Genomic DNA, 27,996 nt, shown 5'->3' with positions numbered 1-27,996 from the left:
AGACATGGATGAATAATATGATGAAGACTTCTGAAGCCAAAATTAAACATTTTGATGGTGAAGATTACACATGCATAACATTCCAGCCAGATCTGTCCAAGTTTAAGATGGAGAAACTTGACAAGGACATTGTGGCTCTCATGACCAGAAGAGCTTACGATTTGGCTGGTTCGTGCAAAGGAGTCAAGGTTATGTTTAATGGAAAGAAATTGCCTGTAAGTGTCTTCTAAAAAAAACAGTTAATGCTTTGTGAATTTGTAGACAGCTTATAGTTAGATCTTGCTTTTCAAATCTAATCTGTTAATCTCTTTTGACCAGTGTGTTTAGATGATTCACATTTGAAGTGATTATTGATACATTTGGATTAAATTTACCATCTTGCTATTTATTCATTGTATTTGTTTGTTTCTTATTACCCTGTATCCTACCTTCTCTGGTTTTAATTGAGCTTTTTTTTTATGATTCCATTTTATCTCCTCTATTTACTTGTTATTATACCTGTTTTTAAAATGTTTTTAGTGGTTGCCCTAGGGTTTATAATACACAGTTGTGAATGATTTGAGTCCACCTTCAAATAATTTATCACTTCATGTGTAGTGAAAGGACTTTACTTTTTCATGGAAAGGCATTTTATTTTAAATATAGAAGTGTGTACATGTCAATCCCAAACTCCCTAACTATCCCTCCCTCCACCTTTCCCCCGCCGGTAACCACAAGTTCGTTCTCTAAGTCTGTGAGTCTGTTTCTGTTTTGTAAATATGTTCGTTTGTATCATCTTTTTAGATTCCACATATAAGTGACATCATATATTTGTCTTTCTATGTCTTCACTTTTATGATAATCTCTAGGGCCATCCACTTTGCTGCAAATGGCATTATTTCATTATGGCTGAGTAGTATTCTATTGTATACATGTACCACATCTTCTTTATCCATTCACCTGTCGATGGACTTGTTTCCATGTCTTGCTGTTGTGAATAGTGCTGCTGTGAACATAGGGGTGTGTGTATCCCATGTGTAGTGGAGGGACTTTATAACAGTACATCATACATTTCACTTTTACATGTGCTATAAACAACAGAAGAAGAAGGAGAATGAGGTGGAAGAAATATTTGAAGAAATGATGGCAGAAATGTTTCCACAACTAGTGATGTTGTTGTTAATGCTTTAAGCAGTCAGTTATCTTTTAGAGTAATTAAAAATACAATAAAGAATTATATTTTACCTTCATTTATTCCATTTCCAATGCTGTTAATTTCTTCGTGTGGATCTAAGTTTTTGATCTTAATCATATTCCTTCTGCCTGGAGATTTTCCTTTAATATTTATTTTCTGTAGAATAGTTCTGCTGGCAATAGATTCCGTCAGTTTATGTTTGTCTGAGAGAGTCTTTTCTTTTCCTTCACTCCAAAGGATACAGAGTTTCACTGAGTGTAGAGTTATGGGTTGATAGTTTAATTTTTTCAGTACTTTAAAAATGTCACTCCGTTGTCTTCTTGCTTGCATGGTTTCTACTGTAGTTCATATCCTTCTTCCTCGGTAAAGTGTTTTTCCTCCGGCTGCCTTGAAGATTTTCTATTTGTCTTTGGTTTTTGAGTATGCTATGCTTAGGTGTATATATGGTTTTTTTTTTTGTTGGTTGGTTGGTTTTTTTGGTGGTGTTTTTTGGTTTTCTTGGTACTTAGTCTCTTTGGTGTTTTCTGAGCTTCTTGGATCTATTGTTTGGTGTCTGTCACTAATTTTGGAAAATTTTTGGCTGTTACTTCTTCAAATATTTCTTACGTGCTTTTCTTTCTTTTCCTTTTGGTGTTCCAATTATGCATATATTGTAGGGTCCCAAGCTCTTGGACGTTTTGCTCTGCTTTATTCACTCTCTTCCCTTTGTGTTATAGTTTAATTTCTGTTGCTCTATTTTCAAGTTCATTGATCTCTTTCCTCTACTGTTTCAAGTCTTTTGCTGAGCCTGCCAAAGGCATTCTTCTTGTCTTCTACTGTGTTTGATTTCTAGGATTTCCAACTGATTCATTCCTAAAGCTTCTGTCTCTGCTGAAGTTACATATTGTCTGCCTTTTCCACTAGAGATTAACAGATTAGCCATAGTTATTTTAAATGTCTTATCTGATAGTTAAAACATCCATGACACATCTAAGTCTGGTTCTGATGATTGCTTTGTCTTTTCAGACTTTTTTTCTTGCCTTTTGGCATGCCTTGTAAGATTCTGCTGAAAATCAGCTATGTTGTATAGGGTAATAGATATGGAGTACCTAGGCTTTAGTGTGAGGGTTCATGTTAATCTGGACAGAGACTGGGCCGTATTTGCAGTCTGTTGTTGCTATGGGCACCAGATACTTTAGAATGTTTTTTGTCCCTTCTTTTCGCTTTGGGCCTTCCCTTGGAGCTGCCCCTCAAGGAGGGTCTGTCTCGTGTTGCTCTTCCAGCTGAGAACCACTGTTGTTATTCGAGGCCTGCTAGCCTGGTTGTAGGTTGTGGAGACCCCCATGTCTGACTAAGTCTCCGGCTTCAGAGCACACAGTGAGCCTGTGTCTCAGGGGTCTGACATTCACAAGAGTGTCTGCCCCTCCGTTGGAGGTGGGGATTGTCCCTTTGTCCTCTGTTCTCTCGCCCTAGTTGCAGCAGGTAATCGCCAGTGTTCTCATTCAGTATCCTTTAGGCTCCCTGCCCTGCAGAATAAGCCTTTTAAAAATGTAAACTTAAATGAGATGAGGGTGTTTTGCTGTTGTTGTTGTTTGTTTTTCTTTTTGATAAGGGAGATGGGTCTGGGTGGGATTCCCAGTGGCTGCTCTTCTCCCCCTGCTGGCCCCATGGGGGGAACTTGTTCTAGATTCTCTCTGATCTGCCCTGTGAAAACCTGCTCTACGGTTCCTGGAAAAGAGTAGGAACCCTTTGACCACAGCCCTCAAGTTATTCACACTCTCATGCCAGTCCACATGTGTCCTGTAGCGGTTAATCAGCAGCTCTGGCTTAAGGCTCCTATGGGCTTATATAACCAAGTAGCTTCTGTCCCAGTTAAGCAAAAGGCTTAGGTTCTGTGTCTCCCTACAGACACCTGTCTGTCTTCAGACTTAGGATGGCCAGCTGTCCTGTGATCCCAAGCTTTTGAAGATACATAAAAAATTTGTCACCTGAACAGCTGTTTTCTTGTAAGGGAGAAGAAAACTTCTCCTTCTTTGTCCTCTACATGTCAACTCAAACTGGAGGTCTACTTGGTCATTTTAAAAATTTAAAATTTTGAAAAATTTTATAATAATTTACCTGTCCAGCTGTCCCTTCATAACCTCTCTTTGTCAAGTACATGCGGAAATGAATTCCTTTTTAAAGGGCAGAAATCAAGGAGTAGAATAAGGTTGGGATCTGCAGATTGAGAGGTGTTGTGAATGAGGGGAAATGAGAGTATGAGTACCTGTTGGCATTCACCTAGTTCAGCTGCCAGTAGGAGAGAAATTGTTTCTTGTTTTTGTTTTCCAAATTATTAGGTAAATGGATTTCGCAGTTATGTAGATCTTTATGTGAAAGACAAGTTGGATGAAACTGGAGTGGCCCTAAAAGTTATTCATGAACTTGCAAATGAAAGATGGGATGTTTGTCTCACACTGAGTGAAAAAGGATTCCAGCAAATCAGCTTTGTAAATAGCATTGCAACAACAAAAGTAAGTCCACTAATTCTGTTTCCAAGTCAGTGGTAGAACAGTGCTTCATTAGAAACAATAAAATGAACAACAAAAACAAAAAATACCCAAATCTGCTTTTGTGAAATCAAAATTGACTTATGAATAGAAAAGCTTATTTTCTATGAAATAGCTGTCTTATAGTTTAAACATCCATTGAGAAATAAGTTTATATGATTAGTGTTAATAATTGAATACATTTATATCTTAAGACATTTAGAATGATAAATTCCTTATTCTGTGTTCTCTGAGTTTTGAGTGTAAAAGAACAAATAATAGGGGATGAGTCTGTTTTGGTGTCAGATTGTGAAATGTGTTAGCTGCCATTCTGAGGAGTTTGAACCCTTTTTTCTGTAGGCTTTTAAATTTCCAAATCAAATGAAATTCTTCTCATCTATAAGCATTTATCCATTGACCATAGTAAAATATTAGGCACGACAAGTGTGTATTTTAGAATAAGCTAATGCAGTGATCTGTCACTTTGTCACTCTTGTTCAAGTTTGAACTTATTTTTTTTTCTATTTTTTTTTATAATCTAGCATCACTTTCTCTAGTCAACAGAAATCTGTATCAGATATGATTGCATTTTGTTATGTGTAACAGAAACCTAGTATACAGTGGTTTGTAAACATGTAAAGGTTTTATTCTTCCTCGTATGACTGGGGACTGATGGTAGGCAGTGTTAGTCTGGTTCGGTGACTCCAGAGTGTCATCAGGGACCTGTGCTCTTCCTGGCTTACTCTTCTGCCACCCTTAGCATTTGGCTTTCGTTCTCATGCTGCATCCTTCCAAATTCTAGGGAGAGGGAATGAGTTTGGGCAAATGCATATGCCAACTAGAGCCTCTCCCCTTTGATCAAGAATGCAATAGTTTTGGGGCTTCCCTGGTGGTGCAGTGGTTGAGAGTCTGCCTGCCAATGCAGGGGACACAGGTTCGTGCCCTGGTCTGGGAGGATCCCACATGCCACAGAGTGGCTGGGCCCGTGAGCCATGGCCGCTGAGCCTGTGCGTCCGGAGCCTGTGCTCCGCAGCGGGAGAGGCCACAACAGTGAGAGGCCTGCGTACCGCAAAAAAAAAAAAAAAGAATGCAATAGTTTTTCTGGAAGCCCCATCCAGTAGACCTCTGCTAGCATCTCTGGCTAGAACTGGGTCAAGTGGCTACCTCTAGCTGCGAGGGAGTCTAGATTGGTGAATATTTTTAATTGGGTATGTTGCCAGTTAAAAACAAACAAATTGGGGTTTGTCAGTAAGGTAAAAGGAGAGAATGGATATTGAATGGACAACTGTCAATGGCTGCCACGGTCCCTAAGTGTCAGTCTTGTGAGTGTTACTGCCACCACCAGGCCAGTGTTTATTCTCACTTCCATGTTTCTTTTTTTTTTTTTTTTTTTTTTTGGTGGTATGCGGGCTTCTCACTGTTGTGGCCTCTCCTGTTGCGAAGCACAGGCTCCGGACACGCAGGCTCAGTAGCCATAGCTTACGGGCCCAGCCGCTCCGTGGCACGTGGGATCTTCCCGGACCGGGGCACGAACCCGTGTCCCCTGCATCGGCAGGCGGACTCTCAACCACTGCGCCACCAGGGAAGGCCCTTCATGTTTCTTTTTATTTGATTGCTTTCACTTTGTATGGAGTCTTACGGAGTTGCTAATTGGCTCTATGGCCAAAAAGACTTTATTTTTTAAATCCCAACTCTGGCATTCTGAGACTCATTTTAACTCTTTGGAAAATAGGGTTAATAATATAGTCATACTGAATTCACAAAGTTGTGAAGATTAAACGCTCATTCTAGAAAAAATGAATATATAACTATTTTGCTACCTTAACTATAGAAGATTTTGGATTCTATTTTTTTTCTGTCTTCAGGGTGGACGGCATGTGGATTATGTAGTAGACCAAGTTGTTGGTAAACTGATTGAAGTAGTTAAGAAAAAGAACAAAGCTGGTGTGTCAGTGAAACCATTTCAAGTAAGTGATGTTTTATATATTCTGTTGAATTATTAAATAATATCAGTTCTGATATTGACCTTTTTTGATATGTTTTCAACAGGTAAAAAACCATATATGGGTTTTTATTAACTGCCTTATCGAAAATCCAAGTTTTGATTCTCAGACTAAGGAAAACATGACTTTGCAGCCCAAAAGTTTTGGATCCAAATGCCAACTGTCAGAAAAGTTTTTTAAAGCAGTGAGTAAAATCTGTATTATTTTTCAGTGTTTTTTGTTTTGTTTTTTGTTTTTTTATTGAGAGTTGATTAAGTAGTTTTCTTGATTTATTCTAATTATTCTAAATCATTCTAATTATTTGGATTAGTTTCTTTCTTATATTAATTGTGGGTACAGGCATACTTATACTAAAAACTGGTATGCTTGATTCTGAAAACTTCAGAGGGTAGATAGACACTGTTTCATAAAGCAGTCGATTATTTTGCCAAGCATTAAAGTGGGGACTCATGTAACTAATTGTGTTTTTAGCTTCGCATTGTCCTTTATAAAGACAGATTTGCCTCTAAAAAGTGTACAGGTCCTTATAGGACTCCTGATTTCATCCTTTCTACTTACTTCAAATTCATATACTGATTTTTACCTTTATGTAGTTTTTTAAAAAAAATTTTGGTAACATATGCATAACAAAATTTACCATATTCTACATATTTTAAAATTTCATTTTGCTTTGTGCATATTTATTTAGGCTGCCTTAGCTTTTCTGAAACAAGGTGAGAGTATAAATAAATAATAAATCTTCTATTTATAACTGAGCCTTGTGGCTGTTAATAATTTCTCATAGCCTCTTATGTATCAGCAAGATTTGCCTCAGTTCTCTTGTTCACCAGGACCATCAAACATATATTAAATGATCCTATCTAAAGTGCCCTTAAATATGTTTGCCCTGGGAATGTAAAGATGAATAAATTACAGCCCCTCTTCTTTGGAAGTTTATAGCGTTTTGGAGGAGTATCATGTAATTGCAGTAGAAATAATATTTTTATCAAATTCTGGTATTGGAATTTCAAAGGTAGGGTCTTACAAACAAAAAGAAAAGTTGTTTTTTAGGTTTTAGTTAAAGGCCTATAGAATAGTACTGTTGGGTCTAATCATAATGAATTCTGAATACAGATAACCCAGTGTTAATGATAGCCCAAATTTCTGCCCTCATTAACAGTTGTAATTTGATTTCAGATTTTACACATTTTCATTTTTGGCAGAGAAAGTTTAGATTTGACAACATAGTTCACTTCTTTTTATATCTGAAACATTCCAGAAAACTATTTCATACACCTAAAATCATACTACCCAGGTTGATGAAAAATAAATAACTCCAACTTTGGAGACGCTTTACTTTTTCTTGTGGGGAGGTTGGGGGAGGTTTGACATCTTGTCACACATTAATTCACTGCAGAATGACACACATGTAATGTTGAAATCCTTAGTACCAAACTTTAAAAAAAATAAGGACTATTCATAAGGGTTTTTTTGTTTTGTTTTTGTTTTTTGGCCACTTCATGAGGCACGCGGGATCTTAGTTCCCCGACCAGGGATTGAACCCGTGCCCCCTGCAGTGGAAGCACAGAGTCCCAACCACTGGACCACCAGGGAATTTCCCATAAGATCTTTCAGTTTATCCTAATATTCCCTTCATGTTAATATTTCTTTGTCATAGGGAATTCAAGATTCACATTTTTGTGTTGAGGGACATCAAAAATGTCAGTGTCTAAAATTTCCCAGGTAGTAAATTCAAAGGTGGATCAGCTTTTACTGTGTTAATTTTCACAAAACTAACTTGTAACAAAAGCTATGTATATTTCTTATGGAGTTTATTGTAATAGAACTTTTTTCATATGTAGTAAGGTCGGCCTTTTTTTCATGTGTTTACATTTCAGTACAATAGGTCATTGTGAATAGCTGCCTGAGTTGGTTTTACTGTAGTTAGAATAATATTTACCAGCATATATCACAATTATTATCATCACTACTATTGTTTTGCCTTATAACTGCACAGATTCCAAGTATTACACTAATTTTAGCTAAGCATATAAACTTCTGGCTTGCTTGTATATTATTACTCTTTGATTTTTAGGCCTCTAACTGTGGCATTGTGGAAAGTATCCTGAACTGGGTGAAATTTAAGGCTCAGACGCAGCTGAACAAGAAGTGTTCATCAGTAAAGTACAGTAAAATCAAAGGTATTCCCAAACTGGACGATGCTAATGATGCTGGTAAGTTTCAGATTTTTTTTTAGATTTTAAGTTTGTGTTTATTCAGTTAGAGACTGTTTTAACTTTCCACATATAGAGCATAGGGTTCTAAGTTCAGAGTATGGTTTTACTTCACTAAAATTGCCATATGTACCACAGATTACTAATTTTCGGGGGGGGCTGGAGTTCCATAAAATGCACTTAATTTTTAAGTTACCCTGAGCATGGTGTAAGATGCTCTTACAGCGCTCCGTGGTCACTGCGATCATCAGTCTCTCGGCTCCGCACTGTCGTGGGCGGACTGGAGAACTTTGGAATGTGTGTCCTCTGCCCCCAGGTGGCAGGCACTCCCTGGAGTGCACGCTGATACTGACGGAAGGGGACTCTGCTAAGTCGCTGGCCGTGTCCGGACTGGGCGTGATTGGGAGGGACAGGTACGGGGTCTTCCCCCTCAGGGGCAAGATCCTCAACGTGCGGGAGGCCTCTCACAAGCAGGTGCGTATCTGCGCCCGTGCCCGCGGCACTTGAGTGCCTCGCTAGCACTGTGAATTTTATGCATCCCTGCGACTCACCTTTGGTCTCTGGAGACACTCTAAAACACTTTCCGTCCTTTTCATATTTGCACAGATCATGGAGAATGCAGAAATAAACAATATCATTAAGATAGTTGGTCTACAATACAAGAAAAGTTATGATGATGCAGAATCGCTGAAAACCTTACGCTATGGGAAGATTATGATTATGACTGATCAGGTTAGTTTAAAAGTTGCCACATATTAAAACATATCTTTTTCAGAATGTCCTTTTGATATTTGTTTCATGAAATTTGTCCCAAGATGGTAGACGCAGAAGTGATTGTGTTTACATCCGGGGGAGGATACTGTTTAATGGCACAGTTTGTGTGAAGCACATTCTACATTATCTAATTTATGGTAACCACCTCTTTGGTTAGGTATTTTCAAAATATTTTTAAATGCAATAAGTATGGGAAGAGTAGAACACACTGTAGTATTATGGGGTTGAAGCCCACCTATCTATAAGCAGGAAGGAAATGGTGAAACTTACAAGAAAGATTAATCAATAGGATAATGGCTAACATTTGTATATGATGGCATAATTTGGCATGCACAAAAAAATTGGAGGACCTGAATAGTGAAATGGCAGTAATTAGGAAAGAAGTAGAAAATTGAAAAGGAAGAATTCCACATGCATCCAACTGCTTGTCTCTTACATCCTCTAATTGAAAGGATTTCTAGAGAAAATATTCAATGAGCAGCTGCTGTATAGTTTTAAGCAGAAATTTATCAGTTTTTATGTTAAGAGAAGACTTTTGAATACCTGTACTCCATGGATTTCTCCTTCCAGTGAAGTAGCATTATAACCCTGTTTCATTAATTTCCATCTTTAAATCATTCTTTTAGTGAAATCTGGGCAAACTATAAAAAAAAATGGTAGCATATTTAATGACAGAAAGATTTAGTCTGTCACTTTGCTATATTCTTTATTTGAATTTTAAGAAAAAAATTCTTTACGGTGATCATCCAAAGAATGTTTTGTAAAGCACAGTGGTAAAATTTGCATGGAATTTTGCCTCATCGCTGCATTCATACATCTAAAAATTTGGTTTTGTAAGTAATTATATTTCATAAGTTATTATAGCACTCTTTACTAACATTTATTTAGGATCAAGATGGTTCTCACATAAAAGGCCTGCTTATTAATTTCATCCATCACAATTGGCCATCACTTTTGAAGCATGGTTTTCTTGAAGAGTTCATTACTCCTATCGTAAAGGTACTATTTACATTAATATATTTTTATGCTGTTGTCTTAAACAGTAGCAGAAAATCTAATTTTTTTTTTTAATTATTCATTTAAGGCTAGCAAAAATAAGCAGGAACTTTCCTTCTATAGTATTCCTGAATTTGATGAGTGGAAAAAACATATAGAAAACCAGAAAGCCTGGAAAATAAAATACTACAAAGGTTTGTATTCTAAAACACTTAAATTTTGTGAAGTTACTACTGACGTAAATTTATTTTTATGAGAGCATTGTAAAATATTTTGAAAGTTTGTCTCTCTTAGCTTTTAGAAACAGCCATGGCTGATTTTTAAAGAACTGTTAGGGGGCTTCCCTGGTGGCACAGTGGTTGAGAGTCTGCCTGCCGATGCATGGGACACGGGTTCGTGCCCCAGTCGGGGAAGATCCCACATGCCGCGGAGCGGCTGGGCCCGTGAGCCATGGCCGCTGAGCCTGCGTGTCCGGAGTCTGTGCTCTGCAACGGGAGAGGCCACAACAGTGAGAGGCCCGCATACTGCAAAAAAAAAAAATTGTTAGGGAAAATTTTATGTAAGTAGAGAGAGAGTGGTATAATGGGCTTCCCCGTGTTCTTAAACAGTCACCATTCTGCAGCCAATCTTGTTTCATCTGAACTCTTGTCATTGCCACCCCATTAGTTTGAAATAACTTCCAGGTATTAATTATTTCTATACTACTTTAGTATGTATCTCTAAGAGAATTTATTTTATTGTCCATAATACCATTATCATACCTTTCTTTAATAACCTTAAATATTCAATCCACGTTAAAATTCTCCTGATTGTATTAAAATGTTCATTTTTATAGTTTTTATTTTTTTTGAATCAGGATCCAAACAAGGCCCACACATTGGTTTTGTTTGATAAGTCTATTTAATCTTAATACATTACTTCTCTTTTCATATTTTTTCTTGTAATTTAAATGTTCAAAAAGTTGGATTGTTTGTCCTGTGTAATTTCCCCTATTCTGGATATTGCTCATTATCCCTATATATATTTTTTTTCTTGTGGAGAGAACATTTTAAGATCTTCTCTCAGCAATTTTCTTTAATTAATTTATTTGGTTACACTGGGTCTTAGTTATGGCAGGTGGGCTACTTAGTTGTGACTTGTGGGCTCTTTGGTTGCGACTCGTGGGCTCCTTAGTTGTGGCTTGCCAGCTCCTTAGTTGTGGCATGTGGGCTCCTTAGTTGTGGCTCATGGGCTTCTCAGTTGCGGCATGTGAACGCTTAGTTGCAGCATGCATATGGGATCTAGCTCCCTGACCAGGGATGGAACCTGGGCCCCCTGCAATGGGAGCGTGGAGTCTTATCCACTGTGCCACCAGGGAGGTCCCTCTCTTAGCAATTTTCAAGTATACAATATAGTATTATTGACTGTAGGCATTATGCTGTACATTAGATTCCCCAGAACTTACTCATCTTAAACTGAAAGTCTGTACCCTTTGACTGACATCTCCCCATTTCCCTCTCCCCCCAGCCCCTGGCAACCACTGTTTTACGCTCTGTTACTATGAGTTTGACATAGATTTTTTTTTTTTTAGATTCCACATATAAGTGAGATCATACAGTATTTGTTTGTCTCTGTCTGGCTTGTTTCCACTTTTATTTTTAAAATTGTGCAGGGTTGGGTACCAGTACAGCTAAGGAAGCCAAGGAATATTTTGCTGATATGGAAAGGCACCGCATCTTATTTAGATATGCTGGTCCTGAAGATGATGCTGCCATTACCTTGGTAACAAAGTTCATTTTAAAAAATCTCTCCTAATATCCATTCCCTCTTTCTGCCATACTTTTCTTTCAATCTTGGTTTTCTGTGATAAGTCTCTTTAGAATTCTAAGCCCAACCTAGTTAATCTTGGTGTCATTCCCCATCACCGCAGATTATGCCCTGCTTTCATAGTTCTTTAATTCAGACACCACTCTTGAAGTGTATTTTTGATAAAAGCATATTGGAAAAAAGCTAATTTCCCAGAAATTAATAATTAGTTATTTGCCTTTATAAATTTTAATTTTATAATGAAATTCTTTTTATTTTTAATGTATGAAATTGTTACCTGGAATCTTTCAGGCATTCAGTAAGAAGAAGATCGATGACAGAAAAGAATGGTTAACAAATTTTATGGAAGATCGGAGACAGCGTAGGTTACATGGCTTACCAGAGGTTAGTCATAAAGAGTGGTGATCTGGGGAAGAAAGAGAAAAAGGCTAGAATTCATGCAGTAATCATGACATAATTGCTATATAACTTTTCTCTTAGCAATTTTTATATGGTACAGCAACAAAGCATTTGACTTACAATGATTTCATCAACAAGGAATTGATTCTCTTCTCAAACTCAGACAATGAAAGGTCTATACCATCTCTTGTTGATGGTAAGTAGCTTTTGTTTAACACTTTTTCATTTTTGTATGTCATTGAGTATATTTTAATTTAATGTACTTTAACCCATCCTTATAATAAATTTAAAAATTCTGAAGTTGCTCTCAAGATGTTTAGTAGTTCTGAAATTTTGTTTATTTGGATCTTTCAAACCCTTTTTGAACTTTTTAAGAAAATTAACTTGCAGAATTTTAAAGCTTTTGCCCCAAGTTGTTGGAGACTTTTTAAAATAAAAAGTAAAATGTGATTTTGATAAGTTCTGAAGTATTTATTGGAGACTGAATTTTAAAAACACCTTTACTCCTCAATACCCAAAACCTAATGCTTTTAACTTATTTAACTTGACAGAAAAGTTAAACTGCTACCCAGTACTTAGAGCAGATTTTAGTCTTCTATCTAGAGCATTTTGATCTTTATAACTTTTAGCAAATTAGTTGATCTTCACATTCCTTGGTATTTCAGCTAATAATAGATGGTTCTACTAATCCATGTAGTTCTAGCTTTGAGTTACATCCGTCCTCTGATGTCTTCCCTAATAATCGCCGTCTAAATTGGTCTCAGATGCCTATAAACGTCTATGCCGATAATTGTATGCCTCTTATTTTATTTGTGTTAATTTTCCTCCTCAATTAGATTGTAAAATTCTCAAGGAAAGTGGCCATATTTTATAATCCTTTTGCTTCTGCCATGCTCTGGGCCCACGTTGATGATGATGATAGCTAGCATATACTGAAAAGTATTACTGTGCTCACTGGCCTAGAGCAAGAAGAATGCTCACATGAGTGTTCGGGAACTCCTATGAAAGGAATTTGGTGCCACTGAGCGGTTCTTTAAGACCGGAGGGTGTCTTTCTATTGGTTCTTCACTTTGGAATAGATTGAGATGGTATAAAATGTGTTAGTATGTACTCGTTTTGTTACAGAATGTCAAGTAAACAATTTTACTTATTTTTCGGAAGCAAACTATATCTTTGCTTTTTTCTCTTGAATATGTAAAACATTGTTGTCACTAAAAGAAACATTACAACTATATCCCGAGCAATATTTTTAAAAGAGGGTTGTTGTTTTTAAAAATAGGCTTTAAACCAGGCCAACGAAAAGTTTTATTTACCTGTTTCAAGAGGAATGATAAACGCGAAGTAAAAGTTGCACAGTTGGCTGGATCTGTTGCCGAGATGTCTGCTTATCATCATGGAGAAGTAAGCATGGAGATTGGAATTAATTGAGAACTATACTTATGGTCATGAAGGAGGATAGCAGAAGGATAATTCAGCATAATAAAGTGTTTTTTATAAGTTCTTTGAAAATGTAAAAGAGTTGAGAGTTTGGGTTTTAATAAAAATTAGGAAATCCATTTAGAAAATCTGGAATGTGAATGTTGTATTCTGTCTGTTTCTGTTCTGCAGCAAGCACTGATGATGACTATCGTGAACTTGGCTCAGAACTTTGTGGGGAGTAACAACATTAACTTGCTTCAGCCCATCGGTCAGTTTGGAACTCGGCTTCACGGGGGCAAAGATGCTGCAAGTCCTCGTTACATTTTCACGATGTTAAGGTAATCATTTGCTGATATAGTGGTATAAAGCTCTATTTGAAGTTTATTGGAACTAACTAAATGTGTGATAGAATTATAACTACGGAGAGAGGTGATTGGGTATTATGTTGAGGGTGAATGTTCCAAATTATTTGATCACATATAGAATGAAATTTGTTGATCTCAGTTTTTATGAATTATTGGTGGAACCAGTCGTAATGAATGTAAGGATTTTTTCTGATCCAACTTTACTTTTTAGGCTGAAGATGGGTTTTGTGGTTTAGTCAGAATAAGAGGAAATCCTTAAAAGGTAATTTATCAATACTAAGAATTTAGGAAGGTAAGTCAGTAAATAACAAGTAAAACAAGACTGTCTTTGTGCCTGAGAGAAATATATTTGGTAATAAGGTTAGGTAAATTTTATTGTTAAATTTAAATTAAGCACGTGTAACCAAAGTTCTTAACAAATGCATTCTTTTTAAAAGATTTTTTGAAATGTAAAGTCTTTAATTATGTATGAAGTTTTATTTTCTAAAACCATGATATTGCTCCATATCTTTCTTTTTCCTTTTATTAGCTCTTTGGCAAGACTGCTTTTCCCTGCTGTGGACGACAACCTGCTTAAATTCCTTTATGATGATAATCAACGCGTAGAGCCTGAGTGGTATATTCCCATAATCCCCATGGTTTTAATAAATGGTGCTGAGGGCATCGGCACAGGATGGGCTTGTAAACTACCCAACTATGATGCTAGGGAGATTGTGAACAACGTCAGACGGATGCTGGAAGGCTTGGATCCTCATCCCATGGTGATTACGTAGAAATTATTGCTTATGTTGTTTTAACAAATGATAATGTGTAAACTACAAAGGCCAGTCATTTTAGAAAAGTAATGGAATCATTTTCATTTTAGAACGTATTGTAGACAGTAAGGACCCTATTAGTGTGTAACTTGTTGTGTGCTTACTGTAAAAGGTATAGAGTTTGGGGGACTTCCCTGGTGGCACAGTGGTTAAGAATCCGCCTGCCAATGCAGAGGACACGGGTTTGAGCCCTGGTCTGGGAAGATCCCACATGCCACGGAGCAGCTAAGCCTGTGCACCACAACTACTGAGCCTGAGCTCTAGAGCTCACGAGCCACAACTACTGAGGCCCGTGTGCCTAGAGCCCATGCTCCGCAACAAGAGAAGCCACCGCGGTGAGAAGACCACGCACCGCAACGAAGAGTAGCCCCCGCTCACTGCAACTAGAGAAAGCCTGCACGCAGCAACGAAGACCCAATGCAGCAAGCAAGAAATAAATAAGGAAGGAAGGAAGGAAGGAAGAAAGAAAGAGAAGCAAAAGATATAGAATTTGGAAAAAGCCTGGATATAAGGTTTATGGGAGAAACTGTTTATTAAAATTTTTAAGTACCCTGTAGTTCAGGCTTTCAAATATCTAACTTATATAGAAGATAACGTTTTTATGACAAAGTTATATGCAACTTTATGTTATTGTTCTTATACTGCTAAGTCATATTAGAGCCGTTAAGGATGCTTAAAGACACCTTGTATATATTTTAATAATCCCCATATTTTTCATTTTTGCCCTTACCTTACATCATTCATCATGTTCAGTTCTTCCCCCAAACTCCCTCCAAGAAAAACCCTCAAAAAAGTGTCTTACGCTCTTCTACGTGATTTAAAATCATCTAGAAATTTCCCTTTATCATGATACACTTAAATAGAAGAATATTTGTATTACAAAAATGATAGTGCTCATTGTAGAAAATACAAATAAGCAAAGAGGAAAAAATACTCCCTGTATATAGAAACAAACTGTTAATATTTTTAAGTATTTCTCTCCAAGTTTGATTTCATATTTGTATTTTAAAAGAAAATTAGATTATGGGGATGATTTAACATCCTTTTTCTCCTAAATACTTTAAAGTACTTTAAAATATTTCTAACAGAAGTATCAAATTAATTTTAATGATTATAGCATTTTATTTTATTTCAGATACATTTAGAGTATTTATTGTCTCAGTGTATTTGATCAATACTTGTTTCATATATATATATATATATATATCTTCTATATATGATACTGTGCTAGGTGGTAAGATAAAGAACCATGATCTCTGTCTTCAAAAAGTTAATCTGTTGTCAAGATGAGACCTCTGGGCATGAAGTTTGCCGTGACAGAAGATATTAACAGTTGCTCAGTGAGCAGAAGTGTCCTATGCTGTACGCCTGATTTCTTAGTGATGATAACACATAGGAATTTTAGAAGAGGGAGAGATCACTTGTCATTAGGCTGAGAAGGCTAAGTAAGATTTGTATAGATGCATGGGGTGTGGAGAGCTGAACAACCGTCAGGCCTGGTGGGTAGAGTGAGTGAAAGTGAGAATATCCAAAATATTCAAGAGAAACGTGGAAGAAGAGTAGTGATCTGGAAGGCACATCACTGGAGAAAGCGAGAAGATTAGCTTGGCTTGTAACCTAATGTCTGAGGAGTTTGGATGTGAAGGATCTTTAATCTAGGGGAGAAGGAAGGATGGAGGGGTAATCTGGAAAAAAAAGGCGACATTCTTGGAAGAACAGGAAAGGTGGTGCTGAGGTTTTGAGATTTGGGGGGCTGTTGAGAGTATATTAACAGAAGCTGTGAATTCAAGATTGAGTGATCATTTGGAGAGGGCCTACTGCCGACGAGAGGAATTTAGTTTCAGTTGTGTGAACCTGTCGGTAGCAATAGGTCATCGACTAAGGGGCATTCAGAGGTGGCACTGGCACTCAGGTGAGAAGTCGGGGCCTTTAGGTATTTTTATTTTTCTCTACAGCTTCCAAACTACAAAAACTTTAAAGGAACAATCCAAGAACTTGGTCAAAACCAGTATGCAGTCAGTGGTGAAATATTTGTGGTGGATAGAAACACAGTGGAGATTACAGAGCTTCCCGTTAGAACTTGGACACAGGTTGGTATAAGACGTGAGCTGCCTGTGAGCTGTGTGTGGCAGTTGTGTTAGGCAGTCCTTTCTGGTGAGAATATGATTGTTTGCTCTGTGTCTGTAGTGTTTAAACATTCATGTATACACTTTTGACACATTCATTGGAATATTCCAATGGTAATTTAAAAGTTATCTAAATGTAGAATGACTTAGCTAGCTTTTAAAAAAGACTATTGTCTCTGTTTATGTTGCAATGACTAGAAGAGTACATAACAAATCGTGTTTTGAACCCTTATAAATATGGTCAATAAACTTATGTCATTCAGTATTGGATCTAAAAGTACGCGCGTCACCTGGTCAGTGCTAGTTGATGCCATCTGCTTTGTACTCTCAGCCTCTTGTTGCCTTTTGAGTATGAGCTAGATCAGAACCAGTACCTTGTATATCGTCTTTCTCCGTTGAGATCCCCATGTATTGTCAACTGTAGTGACTGGACAGGAGATGATAGAGATGAGGTTTCCCCTTTTTCCCCACTGGAATCGAGAAGTTTTAAAGATTGCATGACTTATAGAATAACAACATGAATGTGTGTCATGAAAGAATTACTTACTTTAAAATCTTTTATAGGTATACAAAGAACAGGTTTTAGAACCTATGCTAAATGGAACAGATAAAACACCAGCATTAATTTCTGATTATAAAGAATACCATACTGATACAACTGTGAAATTTGTGGTGAAAATGACTGAAGAGAAACTAGCACAAGCAGAAGCTGCTGGATTGCACAAAGTTTTTAAACTTCAAACTACTCTTACTTGTAATTCCATGGTAATTGACTAGATTTATTATGAATGTAACCTTGCATTCTGTAAGTTGGATTTTTGTAATTGGCTTCATGATGGGAGTAGCTATAGTAAGTCTGAATGTGTTTCCCCCTGTATGTTTGCTAAAGAATCTAGAGGTACATTCCCTTTCCTCTAACGTTATCCTCTGCTATCTTAACCCCAACCCTGCATTTGTGCATCTGGGCTTGAACACACAGGATACACATACCCTCACACACGCTGACTGGAAGTTCTGAGGGTGATTGTTGCAGGGTCTCCTTGTGCCTCATGCCTGTTTCTATTAGCATTTTCGTTGTGGAGTTCTTATCTCCTCATGACTCTAATCTGCTTTATTAAACTTTAGATAATTGGGGAGGAAGATAAAAAGTGAACATGTATGATTACCCTGTTCCATTCCAAATTAGCTTTTTAGACTTGAGAAAGAGTAAGAGAAAAAAATCCAGCAATAGCACAGTGACTGAGAAAAAGTGCCATAGAGAAGAAGTAAAATTTCCCTCTAAATTGAAGTTTGAGTGAATTATATGGCCCATTCATAAAAAACAACAAAGAGAGAGGCAAATGCATGCATGTCCATTGAGTAATGGGAGAGGGAGAACTTTAATATTTAAAAACTTACAGATAGAATATGCTTCTTTTTGGTTTGGAAAAAAATATATTAGGTGGCTTTATAGCCATAGTTTATACAGTTTTAAGTAAGAACCTTTTTTTTAAGGACCTATTTTTATCTTTCGAAATTATTCCAATTTTAAATATTTTCATAGTTTTGAGAATAGAATTTTATCGGTTTCTTGGAGCCACCAAAGGAGTATTTACTTAATAATTTTATTCTGGATTTTAGGGGTGGTGTGTATTCATATACGTGTATTATGGTTATTTTAAATACTGTAGCATACAAGTTAAAAATACCAACACAGATTTATATAATCTTCAAAAACTTTGTTTTGTTTAGGTACTCTTTGATCATATGGGATGTCTGAAGAAGTATGAAACTGTGCAAGACATTTTGAAAGAATTCTTTGATTTACGATTAAGCTATTATGGTTTACGTAAGGAGTGGCTTGTAGGAATGCTGGGAGCAGAATCTACAAAGCTTAACAATCAAGCCCGTTTCATTTTAGAGAAGATACAAGGGAAGATTACTATAGGTAAGATGCAACCTTTAAAAATTTGAACATTAGTTAAAATGGAAAAAAAAACTTTATTAATAGAAGACGTTTTTATCAGTAGAATATAAACAAATACAAATTGACTCTCTTTTCTTGATCCTAACTTTATTTTTCCCTCACATAGAGAATAGGTCAAAGAAAGATTTGATTCAAATGTTAGTCCAGAGAGGTTATGAATCTGACCCAGTGAAAGCCTGGAAAGAAGCACAAGAAAAGGTAATCATTTGCAGAACGAGACATTCAGAGAAGCTTTTAAAAGCAACTTCCAAAACAAACAAAAACCCCAACCCCTAAATTTTGAATTTAGTACTGCTAAAGGTGCTGAGTAGTCTGTTTGGAGACTGAAGTCTTCTGTGTATCCACAAAACAGATAGGGTGCAGGAACTTGCAGTGCACACCCACTGCCAAGCACTTTGCCAGTGTGGCTCAGCCAGGGCCTGGAGAAATGATTCCGGTTGGAGAAGGTTGCTCAGCCTTCTTTCTGAGCCTGCCGTTGAAGGACGGTGGTGGTGGTGGTGGTTTTGTGAGGTGCATGTCACTGTCTGGGAACTACACTGGTAGCACAGAAATCATTTCCCCCTGGGCAGTTTGTGGCCACAATGTGGAATCTACTCACCACTCACTTGATCTGGTTTTGGTGTACGCTGGGGAGACTAGAGACAGAGAATGGTCAATATTTATCACTATTTATCGAGTACCAAGTATGTGCTCTGACCTATGCTTAGGTCTTTAGCTGGAGATCTTAAACCCTGGAACTTCAGATTAAAAGTCTGATGTTTTATTAAATTGTCCATTTTAGATCATAGAGTACTAATATTAATTCGGTAAATGGGATATTGAAATGTGAGATTCTTCTCAAGAATTAGCTTCTTGCTGTCGTGGACAATTTAAAAAAAAAATGAAAAGGCAGTACAGCATTGTGATTGAGAACACAAATGTACAAAAGGAAGAAAGTTGGAAATGATTAATTTTCAGATACTTAATTATAATTTATATATATGCAATACTGATAAAATTCACATCTTTAAAAAATAGTTATGATTATGTGATGTAATTTGAACTGAAACTTTAAACTTCCCAACATTCATGAGTTCTCAACCATAATGTTTTTCATCAAACTCCATTGAAATAGTGTTTTCATTTACATTAATTTTTTTTAAAAATTTTGAACTGTCAATAGATTGCCATATGTTCGAGTGAGTAAAATTAGAATAAATTACATATTTACCAATTACATGTTAAGAGAATAGGTTTATTCATTGTTTGAGGAAAATTGGGTAGGACAATTTGGGGGAGTATTCAAAATTAAGATGACTCAAGCATGTTGCGTTCCTTTCAGTGTGTTTTGTTGCATTCTTAAACCCCAAATTACGGTTTATACACTACTTGCCCTTCTGTATCCTTGTTGGTTTAAATTATATCTTTAAAAAAAATTAGCTAGTAAGCTAATGAATTTAATGTTTAGTTTTAAAGAAATAAAGGTGTTTAGGGTTTGAGAATGCCCTTCTGGCGGAAGTAGACTTCATGGGTAAAAACTAGTGCTTGGATTCAATAATTTCATTGTTACCCTCAAAATGTTCCCAGCATCTTGGCCATGTGTTCACTTTGGGGGTTCAAGAAACAAAAGGAACTGCTCTTACGAGAGTGTCCTGTTGTGTAGAGTTGGAGAAGAGAGAATTATAAAGCCGATAATTAGAAGATCAAAAACATAGTAGAATTGTCATTGGAACTTGAAAAGTTGCTTGCTTTTTGTTTTTTTTCCCTGAAAGTATCCTTAGTCATCTTCATGATAACAATGATAGATACAAATATTCATGGAGCGCTCATTAACAATACTTGGTGTGTCATCAAAACCTAGAGCAAATAGACTTCTAAAGTGTGGGTCTAAATAGGATTTTATGACACCCTAATAATAATATTTTAATAGTAGTGTAGCAACCTAAAATTCCATAGCAACACACTATTTCATGAAGAAATTTTAAAAACTGTAGACTGTATTACTTTGTCATAAATTATCTAGGTACTTAATAATCTATATCAACTCAACAACAGCATTCTTTATTTGGCTAATGTTACTTAATTGAGTTTATACTTTTGTTTATGTAATGAAGCATCCTGCTTTGCAATTTTTATTTTTATTACTTTACTTCTAAAATACACCTAACGTTTACTTTGTATATACACGTTATTTTACCAAAAATTTTAAATTAAATTGTAAAGCTTTTTTTTTCTCTTTTGATTGCTAGAAGTGAACTTTTGTTTTATGGAGTATCATGGCTAACTCAGTCATTTTTAATTATCTCAGTGCCTTTAAAAATTGAGATGCAATTTTATTTAACAGCTGTTGTTATTTAAAAAATTTTAAAGATGATGTCACCTATAATAACTTGTATAAATTCATTGGACTTTGAAATTTAACATTAGCATAAGGCTTATTTATTGCAACTGCTCCTATGAAAGAAGGCCTTACAGATAAACTTTTAGGATAGCCCTTGTGACTCTGACTCACCAGCTGTTAAATGCTGGAGTGAGCTTCAGCTTAGTCCTTGAATGAATGTTGTTGCTTGAGGGAATCTTTATCAAGAATTCATCCGTAATGACTGACTACCTTAGCATATTTATTATAACTGTAAAACATTCTTCATAAGTGATATTTATTTTAGGTTTCAGATTGTTCATTCACCAATATAAAGATCTGACAAGATGCATGATAAAACATTAGTTCTGCTCTATTAATTTTAAGATGTGGTGTCTTCTCAAGCAGTTAATTTTTCACGAGATTCCTGGATAGAGGCTGCATATATCATTCCTTTTGATGATTTTATTGTGCATTTTTAGAAAATTTAAACTTTTTATAGGAAATATATTTTCATAGATAATCTTGCAGATAATCTAAAATAAACCCACCACCCTGAAGATGTAGCTTTAAGAGTATAGCATTATGGAATTTTAAACTCAGTATTCAATAAAATTCAACATTGATTTGATATTATATAGGACTTTAATATAAAGTTTATTATTTTTTACAGGCAGCAGAAGAGGAAGAAACACAAAACCAGCATGATGATAGTTCCTCTGATTCAGGAACTCCTTCAGGCCCTGATTTTAATTATATTTTAAATATGTCTCTATGGTCTCTTACTAAAGAAAAAGTTGAAGAACTGATTAAACAGAGAGATGCAAAAGTATGAACTTTTGTGGGTTAAATAATTTGAAACTTTAAGTGCTATCCGTATCTTTTTCTTTTCCAAAAATAAAGTTTTATTTAGCCTTTATGTATACATTTGAAAATTATACATTTAAAATTGAATGTTTAAATCGTACTACTTTTTTATTATAGGGGCGAGAGGTCAATGATCTTAAAAGAAAATCTCCTTCAGATCTTTGGAAAGAAGATTTAGCAGCTTTTGTTGAAGAACTGGATGTAGGTTAAGTCTCCATTAAAATATATTTGGAAAAGTAATGTTTATGAAACAAGAATGAAAATTTTTTAAATTAAATTATCTCATTGTTTCCTTTAACTCTACAAAAGTTAATATGTTTATAAGCTGCAGAGGATTAAGCTTCTAGCTCTGTGAAACCATAAAGAAAAGTTATATCTGATGCAGATGAATAAAAGCTATGGAGTTGAAATTTAGAATAAATTAAATTCTAATACTCTCTGCTAGTTAAAATTTCTTAACTGACTTCAAATTAGCTTATTGATTCAATTTTAATGTTTTCCCCCAAAGAGGTAAGAGCAGTATATATGATTGAATATACGTACTTTGAGTTTTAAAAAGTAGAGTGATAGTCTCCTTAGACTTTTAATCGAGAAATTTTAATATTTTTTGTTATAGCTTAGTTTTCTCCAGGTAGAATTCCAATTTTAAAAATAAAAGAAAAATGTAGAGAAAGATGTAAAATAGAAACTTTTTCTAAAATTGCCTAATTTGTTTTTAAGCAATTAACTCACTTAAAATCTTAGAATTAAATTCATAGTAGCAGTATGATCACCTGATTTTGAGTAGCGCAAGGTAAATTTATTATTACTCATATGATATTACTTATATTTATTACTTTTTAGTTGTTTCATTGATTTACTGTCCACGTTCTAATTTTATTTTTATGGCCCAAGTCAGAATTCGAACTCTTAAGAATGAGTGTGGTGTATTAGTTGCCTAATAAAATTTCTGGAATTGTTTAGTCCTATTGTTCTGGGTTCCCTTAATGATCTTTGAAATGCCACAATATAATTATGCCTTGATTTATACTTTTCTTGTATTGTTATGAGTTAGATTTTTTTTAAATTGCAGATCTTTTTTTTTTTTTTTACTGCTGACTTACACATTTAAAAATTAATATCCATTAAAAATGAAGCAAACTAAAACAATAGTAAAGAATAGCTTCATATTTGTTAACAGAACTTCCTGTTTGTGTGATTTGCTGGGATTCTGATGATACCAGGTCATCAGAAGTCTTGATCCCATAATACGTTTTAGGATCCTAGAATTGGAAGGGACCATATAGGTCATTTGGTTACTAACCCCTTGTTTTGCAAATGAGAAGCTAGTTAGATAGAACTGGGACTACAGCCCAGGTCGTCTTCTTTTTTTTTTAATATTATTTTATTTATTTATTTGGCTGTGTCGGGCCTTAGGTGTGGCACGCGGGCTTCTCTCTAGTCGGGGTGCACGGGCTCCAGAGCACGTGGGCTCAGTAGTTGCAGCGTGTGGGCTTAGTTGCCCCATGGCATGTGGGATCTTAGTTTCCTGACCAGGGATCACACCCGTGTCCCCTGCATTGGAAGGTGGATTCTTAACCACTGGACCACCAGGGAAGTCCCCAGCCCAGGTCTTCTGACTTAGAATTATTTAGTTTTTTCTTAGATTAGATCACCTGAAAGGAAAGCTTTGTTCCTTACTGAATGGATAAAGTTAGATTTGACTACTTATGCAGTAGTAACTCTCTTTTGTAATGAGTTGTCTATGCCCCCGCCCTGTTCCCCATCCTTAATCATTACACTCCAGAAAGTGGAAGTGCAAGAACGAGAAGATGTTCTGGCTGGGATGGCTGGAAAAGCAATAAAAGGGAAAGTTGGCAAACCTAAGGTGAAGAAGCTTCAACTGGAAGAGACAATGCCCTCACCTTTCGGGAGAAGAATAGTTCCTGAAATTACTGCCATGAAGGCAGATGCCAGTAAGAAGTTGCTGAAGAAGAAGAAGGTACGTGTCTCTTGTTTTAGCTCATTGGTGGACTCCACCTCCATAATGATGTATGTAGGTATTTTAATTTTACTGTGTACTTCAGTCATGCTTTATTTTTTGTTTCTATTATGTTTCACTGTGATTGGAAATCACTTGTTCTGAGAGCAGTTGATCCATACATAGAATGAAGACATATTAGTCAAGGACCCACATATGTGTAAAGACCTACCCACTTGATTCCATTTCTAAAACGAGAGAAATATGGCTCACGGGCCCAGCCGCTCTGCGGCACGTGGGATCTTCCCAGACTGGGGCACGAACCTGTGTCCCCTGCATCGGCAGGCGAACTCTCAACCACTGCGCCACCAGGGAAACCCTACTCAGCATTCTAAATTAAAATCATGAAACAACAACAACAGAAAGTTTATCAACTTTAAAATATAAACTTTAGTTCTATATCATGGCCAATTAAGGAAGTCTTAAGAAAAGAGTCTGTTTGGCTTTCAAAGTAAGCTTTCAACTTTTACTATTTGTTTTTACCTTTAGTTAAAAAGTCATCAAACACAGCATATATCATTGGCATTGATGAGAGTTAGAGGGGATTTAAAAGCGTGAGACCTGCCTACCCTCCAGCAGGATGCGAACAGTTGGCCAGAGGAAGGAAGTGTCGAGAAGGCTGCTCAGAGCCTAGAAGCAGAGGCCTGACGGTCTCGAGGGAGTCTGATTTTTCTAGGCAGGTTGATTTAGAGCCCAGGGGATATATAGGTTGATGCATCCCACAGTCTATAAGTAGAGCTTGGGAGGTGAGCCTGAGAGCGGTGGTCTGTACAAAAGAGTTAAGAGTTGAAGCCTGGGGGCACTGTGCTACCAGGGAGATCCCTCTCTTCCAGGGTTCTGATAAACGGAGGTCTCACAGGCTCCCCTGCACATAGAACTTGCTCTCTCCTTAGGAAAACGGTTCTCTCCTTTTCTGAAGGTCTTAGCCAGGATCCGTTCTCAGCACACTTCTCTTCACCTTTCATGGTCTCCCCAAGTGACCTCGGTTGTGCCCAGAGCTTTTATCACTTACACTGGTGACTCTTTAATCGATGTCCTGAAGCTGTAATGTTTCCAGGAGGGCCAGGCTAATACAGCCACCAGAATGCCCAACGCCCAGCGGACTCAGCATCCCTGCAGGGACCCATCCATTATCTGGGTTTCAAAACTGCCCTCCCACCTCTGCGCCTGATCCCAGTTCCTGGCACTACCAGCTGTCACTAACATAGGCCGAAAACCTGGGAGTTTTTTCATTTAGTCTGTAACTCAGTCCTACTGACTGTCTATGAAAGTTCCAAATAACCACCCTCTTATCTTGGTCCACACCGACACAGTCTTAGAATTTGGTATTTTCCCTGAGATAATTTAAGGTGAGCCGTGTGGCTCCAGTGATCCTGTCTCTAGTCATCCAGTCACGACTTCTGCCTTCTTCACTTCAGTCCTCTCAGTCTTGTCTCTCAGCACCAGAGTGATGTTTCCAAACAACGAGCCTGTTGTTACAGGTGATTCCTGGTGCACAGTGATTTAGCACCCGCACGCCTGCCTGCTTCCATCTGGCTGCCTTTCCCCCTTACCTTTCATTGAGTCCTAGCAGACAGGAGTCTTTATCTTGTGCCTGGGGCGCGCTTCCTGCGTTCCTTCTCCTCACCTGGCGAATCTACCTGATTCTTCAAAGCCCAGTGGGAAAGTCCCCCTTCTCTGTGGTGTCTGCTCTGACCCTCTGCGTTCCTTCTCCTCACCTGGCGAATCTACCTGATTCTTCAAAGCCCAGTGGGGTGTTTGCTCTGACCTTGCCCTAGGCCTCCCTCCCTCTGTCTCAGGGTCAGGGGACTTCATTATGTACTGCTAGGCATTATAAGACATGGGTTGCTTATTTTCATTCAGTAACCTGAAGATTTTTTTCTAGTATATAGAGGCGTGAGGTATGGGAACGTATTTTTTCAGGTACCTTGTGGTATACTTAGCTATGAGTCTGAAAGTCCGTTTGATAATCAGAAGCTGCCTTCTTATTTTTCATAGTTGGTTTTAAGTAGCTGTCATGTCATAGAAGGGAGTGATAAGCAGTGTCATCTTCTACAGCTGCATGAGATAAAGTAAAACAGGGTCTGATCAAAGTCATTTCTTAGGACCTCAATAGAATCACGCTTTATATTGTTTTTTTACTCATCTGATATGAAAAAACGATCTCTTGGCTGGAAGTGTATCTCTGAAGTATATGGTGTTAATTTAACTTTTTTTTTTTTGCGGTACGTGGGCCTCTCACTGTCGCAGCCTCTCTGGTCGCGGAGCGCAGGCTCAGCGGCCATGGCTCACAGGCCCAGCCGCTCTGCGGCATGTGGGATCTTCCCGGACCGGGGCACCGAACCCGTGTCCCCTGCATCGGCAGGCGGACTCTCAACCACTGTGCCACCAGGGAAGCCCTAATTTAACTTTTATTTTTACTTATGGTTTGGTTTTCTTTTCAATGTGTAGGGTGATCTCGATACCACAGCAGTGAAAGTGGAATTTGATGAAGAATTCAGTGGTGCGCAAGTAGAAGGTGCAGGAGAAGAGGCATTGATCCCGTCAGCTCCTATAAATAAAGGTCCCAAACCCAAAAGGGAGAAAAAGGAGCCTGGTGAGGAATTGTTAGAGTATTTTTGTGTGTCAGAAAATCTGTATGTTCAGGATATTACTAGATTCTTTTGATTGTACTTTTTTTCTACTAGTTGAAGTAATGTCTTCAGTTTTCACAAATGTTTGTTATTTTATCATGAAGTTTTCATTACAGTAGTTTTATTTTTACTAATGACGTTTGGATAGGTATTGATACATGTCTTATTGTTGCCCATTTGTTTTTAGGTACCAGGGTGAGAAAAGCACCTACATCATCTGGTAAACCCAGCGCAAAGAAAGTGAAGAAACGGAATCCTTGGTCAGACGATGAATCCAAGTCAGAAAGTGACTTGGAAGAAACAGAACCTGTGGTTATTCCACGAGATTCTTTACTTAGGAGAGCGGCTGGTATTCTGATATATTTTATATTTTAATATACATTATGGTTTGACAAAGTTAGTATTATTCATAAGTTGGTAGTATTAGTATCATCAGTGTTTCTGAAGCACTAAACCGTTAGTATTTCAGAAATTGTAGTTCATGAAGACAAAAAAACCTTTACGAAATGCTATTTTCTAGCAAAGCTGGACTGAATTTCTCTAAAGTGAATCATGTTTTCTTACCGATTTTTGTTACAAAGTTTGGGTCGTATTCCCTCCATAGTTGGAAGATGTTTAGTTAAAAAAAACCTACCTTGGTGTATGTAGTATACCAGCAGTGATGGATCCATAGAAGTGCTATGTAGTGTTCTTTTCGTTTTCCACCCCTTGTATCATGAAGAATTTCCCCTACATGAGGAGTCTGGTTCCATATGCACACAGTGTAATTTAGATAATTACACTGTTAGAGTTAGGCTTGCAGAATCCCATTTTGCTAATACATATTGCTGTTAAGCATGTGATTTGATCCTTTCTGAATCATTAATTTGAAGTCTTCAAATAATTGAGAACTGATGTGTCTTATTTTATAGATTCTTCTCAAATTGTTAAGTCCTAATTTACATAAAATGAATAATAAAATATTATTGTTTTTATCTCTGGGAGATACTTTTAAAATTATATCTCAGGCCTTTAGTCACTAAGTGACTGAATTTCTTTTCCTAATGTGCATAGGTCGTATAATAGAGATGAATTTAAAAAAGTTTTTTTATTATAGTTGATTTACAATGTTGCAATAGTTTAGAGGTGAATTTTTAACACAGTAACAAGTTACATGAAAATTTATTAAATGCTTTCAAATTGTATTTAGGCTTCTTCCATACATCTAAAATGAAGTGTAAAATTGCAGAGCATCCAAATGACTTTTAAAACTTTATTCCATAGTATATGCTAGAAATTATAGTAAATCTTACTTGCATTATACCAGTGTGCCTTTCTCCATAGTTGGTACCTTTTTATGCATTATATTGTTTTGCTAATATATTGAGGTCTTATCTCTATTTTTACTATTCATCTGAGAAATGACTGTTTGTTATTTCATAGTAAAACTACTGTGAAGAGAAGATAGGAGTTTTTATGGAAGAGGTTAAGAGAAAGTGCAGCACTTCCTAAAGACCTGTAAGAGCTGTCTTTCATAATTGCAGAAATGGGAAATCTCATATTAGCAGTCACTTTCACAGTGGCCATAATGACTGC

General features: G+C 36.8%; 1 protein-coding gene across 2 annotated transcripts in view; it reads left to right on the top strand.

The window, feature by feature from the left end:
* Positions 1-27,996, top strand: part of TOP2B (DNA topoisomerase II beta) — a 45,942-nt gene that overhangs the window by 9,802 nt on the left and 8,144 nt on the right. For both annotated transcript variants that reach the window (XM_024738175.1, XM_024738174.1), the window contains exons 6-29: positions 3-215; positions 3,493-3,666; positions 5,547-5,648; positions 5,731-5,868; positions 7,759-7,897; positions 8,214-8,371; positions 8,504-8,629; positions 9,560-9,670; positions 9,756-9,861; positions 11,319-11,428; positions 11,765-11,857; positions 11,954-12,068; positions 13,152-13,273; positions 13,481-13,629; positions 14,186-14,417; positions 16,427-16,561; positions 17,162-17,362; positions 18,329-18,524; positions 18,670-18,761; positions 21,575-21,730; positions 21,886-21,969; positions 23,555-23,749; positions 26,240-26,384; positions 26,609-26,770. In XM_024738175.1, coding sequence (XP_024593943.1) covers positions 3-215; positions 3,493-3,666; positions 5,547-5,648; positions 5,731-5,868; positions 7,759-7,897; positions 8,214-8,371; positions 8,504-8,629; positions 9,560-9,670; positions 9,756-9,861; positions 11,319-11,428; positions 11,765-11,857; positions 11,954-12,068; positions 13,152-13,273; positions 13,481-13,629; positions 14,186-14,417; positions 16,427-16,561; positions 17,162-17,362; positions 18,329-18,524; positions 18,670-18,761; positions 21,575-21,730; positions 21,886-21,969; positions 23,555-23,749; positions 26,240-26,384; positions 26,609-26,770 — 3,454 coding nt within the window. The remainder of the gene's footprint in view (positions 1-2; positions 216-3,492; positions 3,667-5,546; positions 5,649-5,730; positions 5,869-7,758; positions 7,898-8,213; positions 8,372-8,503; positions 8,630-9,559; positions 9,671-9,755; positions 9,862-11,318; positions 11,429-11,764; positions 11,858-11,953; positions 12,069-13,151; positions 13,274-13,480; positions 13,630-14,185; positions 14,418-16,426; positions 16,562-17,161; positions 17,363-18,328; positions 18,525-18,669; positions 18,762-21,574; positions 21,731-21,885; positions 21,970-23,554; positions 23,750-26,239; positions 26,385-26,608; positions 26,771-27,996) is intronic.

This window comes from Neophocaena asiaeorientalis, unplaced genomic scaffold (genome assembly GCF_003031525.2).
Source record: "Neophocaena asiaeorientalis asiaeorientalis breed wild unplaced genomic scaffold, Neophocaena_asiaeorientalis_V1.1 scaffold691, whole genome shotgun sequence".
NCBI lineage: Eukaryota > Metazoa > Chordata > Mammalia > Artiodactyla > Phocoenidae > Neophocaena > Neophocaena asiaeorientalis.
The sequence above is the reverse complement of the archived record's forward strand: the minus strand, read 5'-3'. Positions and strand labels throughout refer to the sequence as shown.